The sequence below is a fragment of the Euleptes europaea genome, chromosome 1, assembly GCF_029931775.1.
Source record: "Euleptes europaea isolate rEulEur1 chromosome 1, rEulEur1.hap1, whole genome shotgun sequence".
NCBI classification, from domain to species: Eukaryota; Metazoa; Chordata; class Lepidosauria; order Squamata; family Sphaerodactylidae; genus Euleptes; species Euleptes europaea.
The window spans coordinates 175,801,677-175,817,339 of record NC_079312.1 but is presented as its reverse complement, the minus strand read 5'-3'; the positions used below and the strand labels follow the sequence as shown (position 1 = coordinate 175,817,339).

The 15,663-nt window shown below is 52.3% G+C and overlaps 1 protein-coding gene across 1 annotated transcript in view; it reads right to left on the bottom strand.

Moving 5' to 3' along the window:
* GRIPAP1 (GRIP1 associated protein 1) overlaps positions 1-14,176 on the bottom strand; it is a 67,592-nt gene extending 53,416 nt beyond the window's left edge. The window contains exons 1-12 of the mRNA XM_056852271.1: positions 14,122-14,176; positions 11,229-11,295; positions 10,090-10,151; positions 7,879-7,905; positions 6,858-6,965; positions 4,956-5,112; positions 4,578-4,807; positions 3,789-3,836; positions 3,630-3,661; positions 2,315-2,362; positions 1,818-1,917; positions 592-669 (exon numbers count right to left, since the gene is read on the bottom strand). Of these exons, the coding sequence (XP_056708249.1) occupies positions 592-669; positions 1,818-1,917; positions 2,315-2,362; positions 3,630-3,661; positions 3,789-3,836; positions 4,578-4,807; positions 4,956-5,112; positions 6,858-6,965; positions 7,879-7,905; positions 10,090-10,151; positions 11,229-11,295; positions 14,122-14,163 (999 nt within the window). The 5' untranslated portion in view covers positions 14,164-14,176. The remainder of the gene's footprint in view (positions 1-591; positions 670-1,817; positions 1,918-2,314; positions 2,363-3,629; positions 3,662-3,788; positions 3,837-4,577; positions 4,808-4,955; positions 5,113-6,857; positions 6,966-7,878; positions 7,906-10,089; positions 10,152-11,228; positions 11,296-14,121) is intronic.
* Positions 14,177-15,663: the final 1,487 nt, after the last annotated feature.

The following is a 15,663-nucleotide window of genomic DNA, read 5'->3' as shown; positions in this document are numbered from 1 at the left end:
TCTGTGTTTTACGTGTGATTAGATTTTAACTTGTAATAAATTTATACAGAAATTGTGCAATGACATAATCTTTTAATTGTATAACTTTTGGCCTTGAATGTTTTTTTTTTCTTTTTTCTTGACCTTTTGGGTACTTAATACTGTTTTTTAAGGTTAAGTCTCCCCCCTCCCTTTTTTGGGGTACAGCATTACACCTTTTAGTCCATCTGGTGCCTTCCCTCTGCTCGCCTAGCTGAAGCTCATTGTATTGTGATTCGTACGTTAAAGGCGCCTAGGTAGTTTAGTATAACGATTATACGATTTTGTAGGGCTATTTTAAAATGTTTTAATGCTTTTATTGATTAATATGCCTTTTATATTCTGTAAGCCGCTGTGAGCCTAGCTTTGGCTGGGAAGAGCGGGGTAACAAATGGGAATAATAATTAAATAAATAAATACACGTACAGCTACAATGCTAGAAGAATGTGTCCCTTGCTAATATGTTCTAGTACCGCGGTGATTTGCTACAGACCCCAGATTCTCCACCAAAGAGCCCCTTCCTGAAAGAAGAGGGAGCAAGGGGCGGCGGGGGGGAGGGAGGGGGGCATTCACCTGGTCCTGTAGGGCCTGCAAGGCCACCTCATGCTTTTCTCGACAGCTTTGCAGTTGGTCCTTTAACTCCGAGCAACCCTGCGAAGGAAAGGAGAGTGTCGGTCAGGAAGCGGGGGCGAGATTTTGCCTACAGGACCCAGGCGGAGAAAAGAACCGGCATCTCACATAAACTAATCTGTAGGAATCTGGCAGTTGCTCAACGAACAAGAGATGAGGGGCTAGATTAGGAAGTTTCTTTCTCTCCTTTGCTTTTATTTTATTAGGGGAAAGGCTGTAGCTCAGTGGTAGACCATCTGCTTGGCATGCAGAAGGTCCCAGGTTCAACCCCTGGCATCTCCAGTTAAAGGTACTAGGCAAGTAGGTGATGGGAAAGACCCCTGCCTGAGACCCTGGAGAGCCGCTGCTGGTCTGAGTGGACAATACTGACTTTAATGGACCAAGGGTCTGATTCAGTATAAGGCAGCTTCCTGTGTTCATTCCTCTAGGCCAGTGGTTCCCAACCTGTGCTCACTAATGTACCCCTTGGCAGCTCGTTTCTATAAATTGTTCCATTTACTGTACAAAATATTTGTATAAATTGTACAAAAACATTTGTAATTAACATAGTTGCTGTTATTTAAATTACCTTTTCCCAACATTATTCATTTCCCCCCCGTACCTCCTAAATGTCCTGGTTCATACCCCTGGTGGTGGGCATACCCCAGGTTGGGAATCCCTGCTCCAGGACCACAGGGAAGGAAATAAGCTGCCTGCCTTCACTGGGCATCTCTACGCTACCGTCCCATTTCACTGCCATGGCATTCCCCAAGGAATGCTGGGAAGGGTAGTCTTGTGAGGTCGCAGAGAATTCTCTGGTGAAGGACCCTGCGCTTTCCCAAAAATACACATCCCAGGGTGCCTCAAAGGAGCACTGCAACACAACACATACCGAGCTGCGATTCGAACCCAGCACCGCAACACAACACATACTGAGCTGAGATTCGAACCCAGCACCGCAACACAACACATACTGATGCGAGATTTGAACCCAGCGCTGCATCACAACACATTCTGAGCTGAGATTCGAACACAGCACTCCTATAATCTGGAATGCTATGACCCAGGTTTCCCATTATGGGAGAGGCATTCCCCTTCTCACCCCCGAGGGGCAGCCGCACCATCGGAGCCCAGGACACGGGCTCCCCCAGGGAGGGGAACCTCTCCAGGAAGCAGAGGGCGTGTCTCACCTGGCCTGCCGTCTGGAGCTCTTGCTGCAGCTTCTGGTTCCGAGCCTGCAGGGATTTGACCTCGTCCTCCTTCCGCTGCTGGATCTCCTCAATTTTGGTCCTAGGGGACAAGGAACTACCCTAGTGAGTTGTCTCCGTTTTCCCTCCCGAGTCCCCTTGATGCAGCTAAAACCCTTGTGTCCCCACGGCAGCGTTGATCTCCATGTCTTTGTCCATTCTACTTTCCTCTTTCTCCCCCCCACCCCTTCTCATACAATCTCCTTCCTTCTCCCCACCCCTTCTCAGACAATCTTGCCCCCTGGATCTGGTCTCTCGCCCTGGGATATAGCCCTGCCTTCTTCCACAGCCCCAGACCCGGAACCCCACCCCAGAGCAAATGGCAGCCCCCACCCAAGGTCTCTCCCCAGTATCATCCAAACATCTCCTATGGGCTTGTTTGAACGCCCTGAGCGTGTGCAGCCCCGGCCAGCCCCGGCCTTCAGGAGTTGTCTCCGTACCTGCTGTCATTGTAGAGAGCTTCCTTTTCCGTCTGCAGCCGTAGAAAGCTGAGAAGAGAGAGAAAGAGGGGAGAGATAAGTTATATGAAGATTAAGAGCTGCTTTTCATATGCCGGCTTTCTCTACCACTTAAGGAAGAATCAAACCAGTTTACAGTTACCTTCCCCTCCCCACAACAGACACCCTGTGAGGTAGGTGGGGCTGAGAGAGCTCTAAGACAGGGGTGGGGAAAGTCAGGCCCGGGGACCGTTTAAGGTCCGCGAAATCATTTGGTCTGGCCCTTCATGGGTCCTGGCAGATCTCTAGCTCTAGAGATACTGGGGAGAGAAGGATCTAAGACTGGCGATCCGCCCCCTCCCGTGGACAGGAACAGCCTCTATTCAAGGCGGATATGAGTTTGTTTTCCGAGAAAAGGAACCTTTTTCCCCCCTTGCAGAAGAGTCATTAGCTATGGAGCTGCTAGGACCGCCCAAGAAACTGTGTTAACCCTTTCCCACCCAGGCCGTGGAGAAACATATTTCCTCTGTACTACAAGAGGGCTGGGATGGAAGTGGCGACAATAGAGGGGTTAAAGGGGGCAGGGGCAGAATGCGGGGGGGGGGGGAGATCTTAGCCAGTGTGTCCTCATTTCACCCCTGCAGGCAGAGGTAGCAGGAGCCGGCTGTAGAATTCAGCTCCGACCATCCGGAGCAGGAGCAACTCTGGCATGAGGCTGGACGGCTACGCCCGGCTGGTGCAACAGACCATCCTGTGCCACCAGGTGGGCGAGCGCGCCAACGGTTGGATGCCTGCCTGCTTGCCCGAGCAGGGGGGGAGGGTCATCTGGGGCAGCTGCCTGCTTGGGGCTTGGTTGGTACCCCCTCTCCCTTCTGGTTCTTTCCCCTCTAGTGCCGGATCGGGGCTTTACTGGACTGGGCTCCTTCTCCTACAAGCCCTGAGTGGCTGGTTGCTCACTCCACCTTGTGTTTGCTGCCCTGCCTGAATCTCTCGGGCCCAGCTGGGGACGGCAGAGCTCAAAAGCGAGTCGCTCTTCGTGGCAGACACTCGGAGCAGTCTCCGGTCGTGCCTCTTGGCTAAATATTTGACCAAATATAGCCGGCTAATTTTTAAGTTGATAATTTTGTATGGCCCATGAATGATGTTATAAATATCCAAATGGCCCTTGGCAGAAAAAAAGTTTCCTACCCCTGCTCTAGGCTCAGTACAAAAATGCATGTTTCTCAGCTCAAGCGAGCAAGACTCCGGGCCCGCTCATAGGAAAGACACCCCACAACAAGCCAGGGTGAGGGAAGCCTGTCCCCCTCCACAAACTCACCTCTCCTGCTTCTTCTTTAGCTTCTCAGCAAACTGCATGGTGTGGGGAGGGGGATATAGAGGAAAAACAAGGTGTGAGTTCTCAGCGGCAACAAGCTACTGTCCATATCATCAACCACAAAGAGGGGGATGGCTCTCCCCCACACCTGGCTTCCCTTACCTTGTTGAGTTCCTGCTGCAACCGGGACATCTCTGACGTTTTGGAGGCCTGCGGGAAAAGAGAAGAGGTGGGAATGGGGGAGAAAGGAGAATGGAATGGACATTCCTCAGATGTGAATGAAGCACTCTGGCAGTCATCCCAGTGGGCCTCCTGAGCGCCCTGCAGGGCGGGCCCATAAGGTAAGAGCTGCCACGGTTTAGCAATTCATCTGTAACCGTGCAGAAGGCTGAAAGACACGGCCTGCTTCCAACGTAGCTGGGGAGGGGGCCATGGCTGTGGTAGAGCATCTGCTTGGCATGAAGAAGGGTCCCAGGTTCAATCCCCGGCATCTCCAGTTAAAGGGACTAGGCAAGTAGGGGATGTGAAAGACCTCTGCCTGAGGCCCTGGAGAGCTGCTGCTGGTCTGAGTAGACAATACTGACTTTGATGGACCTTAATGGTCTGGTTCAGTAGAAGTCAGCTTCATGGGTTCATGTGCTTGGCGTGCAGGAGGTCCCAGGGTCAATCTCCTGCATCTCCAGCTAAAAGGGACCATGCAGTAGGGGATGTGAAAAACCTCCACTCGAGCCCCTGGAGAGCAGCTGCCAGTCTGAGTGGGCAATGCGGACCCCTGATGGACCAAAAGGTCTGATTGCGCATAAGGTCTAATTCATGTGCGCACTGTGCAGGGGGGTTGGACTAGATGGGCTGTATGGGCCCTTCCAACTCTATGGTTCTATGATTCTTCCTTCCTGCTGCACCTGCCAGCCTAGCTGGCAACTGCCCTCCCAGGAGCCCTCTCCCACTCACCTCCAGGCTCTGCAGCTGCTCCTTCAGCAGCCTCTTCTCCTCCCGCTCCGTCTGCCACTTCAGCTCCACCTCTGACAGCAGCTGTTGGGCCTGGGAGGCGCCCCCATCGGACCCCGGCGGCTCCGGACCCTCTTGCCCGGGGGGAGGGCCTTCCGCGGAGCCGTCCCCCTTCCCGCTCTCGCGGCCATCTGCCTGCCGGGCCACCTCTTTCTCGTAGCGCTCCTGTAAAGCTGAAAGATGGGGATCAACTGGCTTCCTACTGGGGTGCCCTCTTCAAAACCACCCCCGGGCCCCCGCAGAACCACCAGAGGCCTCGTCCTTCTGGCTTTTACATCTTTCATCAGAGCTGACCTTGCCCCCTTCTGCCCAGCGCAGTACCTGCCATGTTCTTCTGCAGCGCGGAATTCTCCGCCTGCAGCCGCAGCAGCTCCCCATCCACGGCACTGGCCGGGGCTCCTCCGTCGGTGGCCGCCGCTGAAGCCCCTTCCCGGAGACCCTTGTTCTCCTTCTCCAACTGCTCGATCTGGGTGCACAGCTGGGCAATAAGATTTTTTTTAATTCTTTTTTTTATTGCATTGGAGGTCATTTTACATCTCAATACCTTTATAATTACAATTTACACTTTCCTTCTTCCAATACAAATTTTCCCCCTTCCCCCCCCTTTCCCTCCCCCCACGGACCAATCCATAATATCATATTTTCATATTTTCAGCCATGAGCATAGCCTTTTTAGTTTTACTAAAGTCTCTTTGTTGGCTTCTCCACTTTTCACCCAATTAATGTATGGGTTCCACTTAGTCTTCAACTCCATTTCTTCTGTTTCTCCCATCGTCTGTTGTTTTAAGTATCCCAGCACATCTGTTTGCACATATTCGGACACATAGTTATTCCACCTGTCCATAGTCAACTTTGTTTTATCTTTCCATCCAAAACAGCTGGGCAATAAGAGACCAGAGGGTTACTGTTCTGCATCGACCACCCTCCCGGTCCCGTTACCCAACGTGGGAAGAAAAGCACGGGGAATTCGCCTACCCAAGAAGAGAGGTACTGCAGCCTTTGTTGCAGGAGCAAGAACCAAACAAAAACAGAACAAAATCCACTCCTGGAAGAATCTTCTCTTCCAGCAGGCCTTTAGGGAGGTGTGTGAAGCTGATAACCCAATAACCTCATGATCATATCTATTTCATGCATACGATGTTGTTTTCTGTTGCCCCAGAAGATTGGACCAGAACCAACGGGGTTGAAATTAAATCAAAAGAGTTTCCGTCTAGACATTAGGAAGAACTTTCTAACAGTTAGAGCGGTTCCTCAATGGAACAGGCTTCCTTGGGAGGTGGCGAGCTCTCCTTCCCTGGAGGTTTTTAAGAAGAGGCTAGATGGTGCAGAGAGGTAAGCTGCAGTACTGCAGTCCAAGCTCTGCTCACGACCTGAGTTCGATCCCAATGGAAGTTGGTTTCAGGTAGCTGGCTCAAGGTTGTCTGAGCCTTCCATCCTTCCAAGGTCAGTAAAATGAGTACCCAGCTTTCTGGGGGTAAAGGGAAGATGACTGGGGAAGGCACTGGCAAACCACCCTGTAAACAAAGTCTGCCTAGTAAACGTCGGGATGTGATGTCACCCCATGGGTCAGGAATAACCTGGTGCTTGCATAGGGGACCTTTACCTTTAGATGGCCATCTGTCAGCAATGCTGATTCTATGACCTTAGGCAGATGATGAGAGGGAGGGCACCTTGGCCATTTTCTGGGCATGGAGCAGGGGGTCACTGGGGGTGTGAGGAGGCAGACATTTGTGAATTTCCTGCATTGTGCAGGGGGTCGGACTAGATGACCCTGGTGGTCCCTTCCAACTATGATTCCATATATATATTTGTATATAAGTAGGTATGTATGTGGTTATGTGTGTTTCTGTAGGTTGGAGCAGCACTTAGTAGCACACAGTAGCCGTGTATTTAGATTAGGGATTTGCTATTTTAATGTATTACTAACATCTGATAGTTTCAATACGTTTTTCTCTGTATTATATCAGATTCTGCTGGTCTTTGACTGTAAATAAATGTGACCTTGAATTATACGCGCTGATGTTTCTATTATGCTTGCGACACATTGCATTGTTAGCCGCCCTGAAACCGGCCTTGGCTGGGATCAAGAGCGGGGTATAAACAAACAAACAAACAAACAAACAAATAACCGGCCACTGCCCTTCACTGCATCACTCAGAGCCACACAGCGCCCTCTAGCGGGCCCCTCCGCGCCATCGCAGAAAACACCAGCCGTTCCAGTACCTTGGAGAGCTCCTGCATCAGAGTGCTGTTCTGCAGCCTGAAGTCGTCTTCCTGGCTGTGCAGCTTCCCCTGCAGCATCTCGTTTTCGCTCAGCAAGGCGTCCACCTCCTGTGGGAGAGGGATCCAAAGGTACTGCGTGCCCAGAGAGAGAGAAAAGCATCGCCCCTGCGGGTCTCGGATTCCCTCCGCTAGAGGGCGGCACCTTCATACTCCATCGAAGCAGGGGACCCTTTTCCCGTCTTTCAGCAAAGTTAGGAAATGCCCTCCCTTGCAGTCTTCCTCACTTCCTCCCGACAGCAACCCTGTCCTATGGGCAGTGAGTACTCAGTTAAAGGTGGGGGGGGCAGAGTAACAAGTGGGAGTAGAGTTAAAGGGAAGGAGGAGGAGGAGAATTGGTTTTTATATGCTGACTTTCTCTGCCACTTAAGGGAGAATCAAACTGGATTACAACCTCCTTCCCTTCTCCTCCCCACAACAGACACCCTGGGAGGTAGGTGGGGCTGAGAGAACTGTGACTAGCCCAAGGTCACCCAGCTGGCTTTGTGTGGGGAAACAAATCCAGTTCACCAGATTAGCCTCCACCGCTCATGTGGAGGAGTGGGGAACCAAACCTGGTTCTCCAGATCAGAGTCCGCCGCTCCAAACCACCACTCTTCTCCACTACTTTTATCCACTACAATGCTCTTATCCACTACACCACACAAGGGCATAGGGTTGCCAACTCTTCTCCAGATCGGGACTGGAGAGGGGATGGGTGCCTCGGCAGGCTCAAAAGCCAGATAAGAGTTCTCAAGGGGCTGCTTGTTTGACACCCCTGGTATACTCAGTCTGACAGCGGCTCTCCAGGGTCTCAGGCAGAGGTCTTTCATATCACCTACTGTCAGGTCCTTTTTAACTGGGGATGCCGGGAATTGAACCTGGGACCTTCTGAATGCAAACAAGATGCTCTTCCACTGAGCCACACCCCCCAAGGCAATTCCCAGCCAAGCCCCAGAGACAGATGCTGCACAAGAAGTCTTACCTGAGCTTTTTTGCTCTTACTGAGCGCCTAAGGAAGAGAAACGCTCATTAATAATGCTATTGGAAGGGAAGAGTCAAAGAGAGAACAATCACTGTGCTCCCCTCCATCCCCCCCACCCCAAGTCAGCTGCATCTAAGGACTGGTATCTTACAGTGATGACTGGCAAATCTTGAGGAGCATCTCAACCCACAAGATTAATTGCTCACACAACCCCCTAACCTCTCAGGTGTGGCGAAGCTGAACACCGTTTTTTCACCTGGTGCTGTGCCTGACGTGATGGGGAGGCAAGCAACGGCAAACCCGCCCCGAACATCTCTTGCCTTGAAAACCCTATGGGTTAGGGTTACTGGGTCACTGTAAGTCAGCTGTGGCTGACAGCAAAAACACACATGATAGCCGTGGTACTGAAATGAAAACTCCATATTCAGAAATTGGGGCATGATGCGGAGGCAGGCAATGGCAAACCCACCTCTGAATGTCTCTTGCCTTGAAAACCGTACAGCAGTGGTGTGGTTCCCAAACTTTTCGGGCCACTGCCCCCTTGGTTCCTCAAACTCAACCCCAGTGCCCACTCCCCTATCCTATAAAAAGCATTATTCAAAATAGGGGTTTGCATGACTCACTGAAGATAACAACAATAAAATTTCAAAACTATAACAATTAATTGCACATCTATTCAAAATCAACTTAAAACTTTTTAGTTGAAATGCATTCAACAAAACTGATTAACTTGGATTCGGTGGTACCAGCTCTTCAAAGTCTGTGGGGAAATTGATAGTTTCCACCGAATTTGCCAGCATGGTGCCACAGCTTGATCTATTGTAGATTAGTGAACAACACAGTTGAAGGGGCCCACCTCTAGCGCCCCCCTGATGCCACCTTGCCTCTTAGTGTCCCCCTAGGTAACCCCCCCCAGGGGTGGTGGTACTGCCCACTTTGGGAACCACTGCCCTATGGGGTCACCATAAGTCAGCTGAGACTTGATGGGAGGGGGGAAGTGCTTGTGCCCTGACCTGGATAGCCCAGACTGGCCTGATGCCGGCAGATCTTGGACCAAGCAGGGTCGGCTCTGGTTTGTATTTGGATGGGAGACCACCGATACCAGGGTTGCTATACAGAGGCAGGTAATGGCAAACCACCTCTAAAAGTCTCTTCCTTGACAACTCTATGGAGCCATCACAAGTTTGCTGCAACCTGATGGCAACCCCCCCTCCCAAAAAAAACCCCTGTGCTTGCATCTCTCAAGATGCGGGAATCAGAAAGGAACCCGAAAAAGGGCTACCCGGTTATCCAGATCTCTTCCTGATACTAAAAGACACACCTCTCAGGTCTCCATGGGAACAGTCTGTTATGTGCTCTCGAGCCAAAAGGAAAAGCAGGGTAAAAATAATAATAAGCAAATAAATAAATAATAATACCATTTACCATTTAGTGGTGGTTTAAGGAATTCATTTCATAACCTTCTATGCTGGCTCCACTATTCAATTAAAGGGAGCTTTTCAAGCAATAATAGAAATATGAGAATTGGGGAGAAGTTAGAAGAAGAGTTGGTTTTTATATACTGACTTTCTCTACCACTTAAGGGAGACTCAAACCGGCTTACAATCACCTTTCCCTCCCCACAACTGACACCTGTGAGTAGGTGGGGCTAAGAGAGCTGTGACTAGCTGTGACTCTGGTTCCCCACCCCGAAGAAGAGTTGGTTTTTATACCCCAATTTTCTTTACCTTTAAGGAATCTCAAACCAGTTTACAATAGCCTTCCCTTGCTCTTCCCGCAACAGACACCTTGTGAGATAGGTGGGGCTGAGTTTGGAGAGAGCTGGCGCTAGCCCAAGGTCACCCAGCTGGCTTCACATGGAGGAGTGGGGAAACCAACCCGGTTCTCCAGATTAGCAGTTCATGCGGAAGAGTGGGGAATCAAACCTGGTTCTCTGGATCAGAGTCCACTGCTCCAAACCACTGCTCTAACCGCTACGCCATGCTGGCTCTCAATGGAACCAACAGTGAAACAGATTGGCTTGATATATGCGGATTGCAGAAATGTGGTATTTTCTTAGCACAAACTTTGCCAAAGATCAGACTCCGCCTAAAAGGGCACACTGGACTCATCAACCTCCAGTGGATTTCATTCCGCACCCCCCCACTGTCGTCCCCCCCCCCCCCCGCAATTATCGATGCAGGCTTCACTCCATTACAAATGTTAAAGTACCTTCTGAGCCTTGGCAAACTCCTTGTCCAGAATGACCACCCGCTGCCGAAGGCCATTGAGCTCTAAAATAAAGAGAATCGCTGGTCGGAATTCTTTTAGAAGTAATTCTCTTCTACAATCCCGGGCACGTGAAATCCCATCTCACATAGAACTCCCTTTTTTTTTCCAAAATGGGTGGTAGGGGAGAGAAGAACAGCCCGCCAGCAGCAGCAGCAGAGGAGGAGGAGGAGAAGGAGAAGGAAGGAGGAGTTGGTTTTTATATGCCAACTTTCTCCACCACTTAAGGCAGAATCAAACCGGATTACAATCAGTGGGCCTTCGAGGATCTCCCATTGTTCCCAGTGGTCATTCTTGCCATTCCTTTTAGTGCATTTCACTTTCAGGACCCCAAAGAAGAAGATTTTTATATGCCAACTTTCTCTACCACTTAAGGGAGACTCGAACCGGCTTACAATCACCTTCCCTTCCCATCTCAACAGACACCCTGTGAAGTACATAGGGCTAATAGCAATGCCAGCCAGTTACCTGTGAGGTGAATGAGGCTAAGAGAGTGTGACTAGCCCAAGGTGACCCAACTGGCTTCATGTGTAGGAGCGGGGAAACAAATCCAGTTCACCAGATTAGCCTCCGCCGCTCATGTGGAGGAATGGGGAATCGAACCCGGTTCTCCAGATCAGAGTCTGCCACTCCAAACCACCGCTCTTAACCACTATACCACCCTGCCTGCAAGTTAGCGGCCGCTGAATCCCACCCAAGCTAACCTTTCTCCTCCTAGGAAGTTTGAAATTTTCAGCCAGTGCCACATCCCGAGTCCTTTCTTGCAATCCTGCAATATTTCAGCATATGCAAAGCCGTGCAGGTAGGTCGGGGGAACCCCCACGTGGTGCCCATGGGTGCCATGGTGCCTATCGACACCTTTTCTAAGGCCCGCCAGGTATTTTAAGGAAGTGGGTGGGACCAGGTAAGGCTTTTGCCCAGCAAGGCTCCCGATGGGCTGTGCAGAGCAAGGATCTACACTGTGTTCCGGCAGTTAAGCTGCGGCAATGATTTTCTGGCTGGCTCCGCCTTCTACGGAAGCCTGTTTGTGGCAGCTATTTTGTTACTGCGCTCACCATGGAGGGAGGGAGAGGGCTTCTTACCGGCTGTGTTCTTGCGCAGTTCATCAGAGAGCTGGTAATTCTGTGTCCGGAGTTCCAGCAGTTGTGCCTGCCAAGAGAAGGAAGAAGAAGACTTGGTATTTGTATCCCAATTTTCTCTACCTTGTAAGGAGACTCAAAGCGGCCTTCCTCTCCCCACAACAGACACCTTGTGAGGTAGGTGAGCCTGAGGGTCTCAGGCAGAGTTCTTTCACATCACCTACTTGCCTAGTTTCTTTAACTGGAGATGCCAGGGATTGAACCTGGGACCTTCTGCATGCCAAGCAGAGGCTCTACCACTGAGCCACGGCCCCTCCCAGGTTCAGGATGCCTCTCACTTTAAAAACCAAGAGCCTTAGCTGGGAGATGAATCCTATTCATCATGTTTAGGCTGCAGTGGGAAAGCCAGAAGGCAGAGCGGCAAAGATGTCTTATCCTCGGATAGGGAGAGGCTCAAGCCTACACTTCACCTAGCAAACCCACACCTGCATATCCATCTGGAGGAAGAGAGCAGGAGGAACCAGTCAGACGCTGCCCCCACCCTTTGCCAAAGATGAGATGGGTTCACATGAACACATGAAGCTGCCTTCTACTGAATCAGACCCTTGGTCCATCAAAGTCAGTATTGTCTACTCAGACCGGCAGCAGTTCTCCAGGGTCTCAGGCAGAGGTCTTTCACATCACCTACTTGCGTGGTCCCTTTAACTGGAGATGCCAGGGACTGAACCTGGGATCTTCCACATGCCGGAGCAGATGCTCTACCACTGAGCCACAGTCTCTCCCCTAGAGTTCCCTAGAGCCTGGTGCAGAGGAAGGTGGGGGAAAGAAGCAACAGCCGGGGCCTCCTTTCAAAGAGGGCATTTCGGCCTGCCCATTTTGTCATGGACAGGCGAGAGAAGCTGCACTTGGCAGAATTCTCTCTTCCAGGCAACTACTGAAAGCGACAGGCCTCTCCTTCCAACCATTGGCCTCTGCTCGCCTTCATATAGAGCAGCGGTTCCCAAACTGTGCTCCAAGGAGTACTTGGTGCTCCGCAAAGCATCTCCCAGTGCTCCACGAAGAGATTGGGAAGAAAAATACTACTGCCATTCGGTTTAGTATATAGGTGCAAGGTGGAGATTAGTGCTCCGCGACGAATTTCCCTCCTGAAAAGTGCTCCGCGACTCAAAACGTTTGGGAACCTCTGATAAAGAGCAAGTCTTGCAGCCGGGGGAAAGCACGAGCCAGGTTGCAAAAGAACCCAGCCTGGAAGGAGAGATGCAGGAGGCAAGACAGCACACACTTGGTGGTGGCCGTGGGGAGACCTCATCTTGCACCAAAGGGCTCCATCGTTCGCACCGAACCCCCCTTTGCACATTACGTTTTCAGGAGCGCACCAAAGACAGTCAAAGCAGGCGCCTGAAATCATCCGTCATGACACATCCGTCACGCAAGCATACTATTCCTGCTCCTTGGGCAGTGAACCCGGGTTCTCTGACACATAACGTGTGAAACCATCTGCGGTACCATCTGCGGCCTTCCCTTCCCAGCCTCATCTCTCTTGGCAGCATTCTCCTCCTCTCCATGGCACCGCCACCCCTCCCCATTCGGGTTGCCAACCTCTAGGTGGGGCCTGGGACTGCAACTGATCTCCGTATGAGGGAGATCCGCTCTCCTGGAAAAAATGGCTGCTTTGGAGGGTGGACTCTACGGCACTGTACCACGAACACATGAAGCTGCCTTATACCAGACCCTTGGACCGTCGAAGTCAGTATTGTCTACTCAGACCGGCAACGGCTCTTCAGGGTCTCAGGCAGAGGTCTTTCCCATCACCTGCTTGCCTGGTCCCTTTAACTGGAGATGCCGGGGATTGAACCTGGGACCTTCGGTATGCCACTGAGCCATGGCCCCTCCCATAAATGTAACTATCACATATAACTGCCTTATAGTGAATTGGACCCTAGGTCCATCGATGTCAGAATTGTCTGCTCAGACCGGCAGCGGCTCTCCAGGGTCTCAGGCAGAGGTCTTTCACATCACCTACCTGCCTAGTCCCTCTAACTGGAGATGCCGGGGATTGAACCTGGGACCTTCTGAATGCCAAGCAGATGCTCCACCACTGAGCCATACCCTCTCCCCTGCTTGGTTCCTTTGCTTCCCCTAACCCCACCCTTCCCAGGGTCCACCTTCATCATCTCCAGGTGTTCCCCATCCTGGAACTGGCAACCCCTTGAGGTCTCCTCCTCTCCCCCGCCTTCCTTGGGGGTCTCCTCCTCACCCCTCCATTGAGGTCTCCTTCCCCACCCCAGGCCCCTCTCTAGGAAACCCCCCATCCTTTCCTTGAAATCTCCTCCTCGCCCCCTCCCTCCTTGGGGGTCTGCTTGCCCCCCTCCCTTGGGGTCTCCTCCTCCCCCCACCCCACTTCCTTGAGGTCTGCTCCTCCCCCCCTCCTTGGGGGGTCTCACCCCACCCCATACTCCTTGGGCCCCCTCCTCGCTCCCACCCTCCTTGGGGGGAGGATCTCACCCCACCCCATACTCCTTGGGCCCCCTCCTCGCCCCCACCCTCCTTGGGGGTCTGCTTGCCCCCCTCCCTTGGGGTCTCCTCCTCCCCCCCACCCCCTTGAAGTCTGCTCCTCCCCCCCACCCTCCTTGGGGGGGTCTCACCCCACCCCATACTCCTTGGGCCCCCTCCTCGCCCCCACCCTCCTTGGGTGTCTGCTTGCCCCCTCCCTTAGGGTCTCCCCCCACCCCCCTTCCTTGAGGTCTGCTCCTCCCCCCCACCCTCCTTGGGGGGAGGGTCTCACCTGACCCCATACTCCTTGGGCCCCCTCCTCACCCCCTCCTCCTTGGGGTCTCCTTCCCCCCCCTCCTTTCCTTGAGGTCTCCGCCTTACCCCCCCACCCCCATCCACGCACCTGCATACGCTCGAACTCCTCTCCAGACAGGGCCTGCGCCATCTTCCCTCTCCCCCCCCTCCGCCCCCCGGTTCGAATCCTGCGGGCTCCGACCCACCGGGGGAAAGGGGGGGCGGAGGAACAACTGGGAGGCCGGAAAGGGGGGGAGGCTTTAAGACTGGGTCATAGAGAGGACGCGGGGAGAGGAAAGAGCGGCCCGCTCTCTCTCACCTCCCCCCCCCAAAAAAAAAGAAAGAGCGGCGAAGGGGGAAAGGGGGGGGAATCTCAGCATCTGGGAAGGGACGCCTGGAGGCCGGAAGTGAGGCGACACAGAGACGACGGGTGGGGGGGCTAGAGCGTCCTTTCGGACGTGGAGCGGAGGCGGGGCGGCGGAGAGCGGGAGCGCCTCTGACGGGTTGGCCCCGTTCCCGGAAGAAAGCCCCTCCCCGGCCGCTCCATCCCACTCCTCGATCATAGAGACGGGAAGGGAAGGGGTGTGTGGGAGATCGGGGAGTGACGTCATTGTTGTGAAGATCGGCAGAGTTAAACTGTGGAACTCCCTGCCCCAGGATGTGGCGATGGCTGCCAACTTGGAAGGCTTTGAGAGGGGAGGGGACATGTTCATGGAGGAGAGGGGTATTCATGGCTACTAGTCCAAATGGACACTAGTCATGATGCATGCCTATTCTCTCCAGGATCAGAGGAGCATGGTATCCAAATGGTATCTGAAGAAGTGAGCTGTGGCTCACGAAAGCTCCTACCCTGCCAGAAATTTTGTTAGTCTTTAAGGTGCTGCTGGACTCTTCCTCTTTTCTAGTCCAAATGGATAGTAGTCATGATGCACACCTATTCTCTCCAGGATCAGCATACCCATTGTATTAAGTGCTGTGAAACACAGGCAGGATGCTGCTGCTGTGGTTGTCTTGCTTGTGGGCTTCCTAGAGGCACCTGGTTGACCACTGTGTGAACAGACTGCTGGACCTGATGGGCCTTGGTCCGATCCAGCAGGGCTTTCCTTATGTTCTTATGGAGGATGGGGCTATCCATGGCTACTAGTCAGAATGAATACTAGTCATGATGCACACCTATTCTCTCCAGGATCAGAGGTATTGTATTAGGTGCTGTGGAATGCAGGCAGGATAATGCTGTTCCATTGTCTTGCTTGTGGGCTTCCTGGAGGCACCTGGTTGGCCACCGTGTGAACAGACTGCTGGACTTGATGGGCCCGGGTCTGATCCAGCATGGCCTTTCTTGTGTTCTTATGTTCACTAGTAGCCACGGATTGCCCTCTCCTCCACGAACATGTCCACTCCCCTCTTAAAGCCTTCCAAGCTGGCAGCCATCACCACATCCTGGGGCAGGGAGTTCCACAAGTTAACTATGTATCTCTGCAGTCTGTTTAATGAATGTATGCGTATCTCTGTCATCTTTTTTAAAGCTTAATTTTCGAAATGTTTCTATTTTGTTACTCTTAATACACGCAAAACAAAAAATATCTCCAATGCAGGATCATCCTAGAGCATCCCTGACAAGTGCTTGTCCAGCCTCTGCTAAAGACTGCCA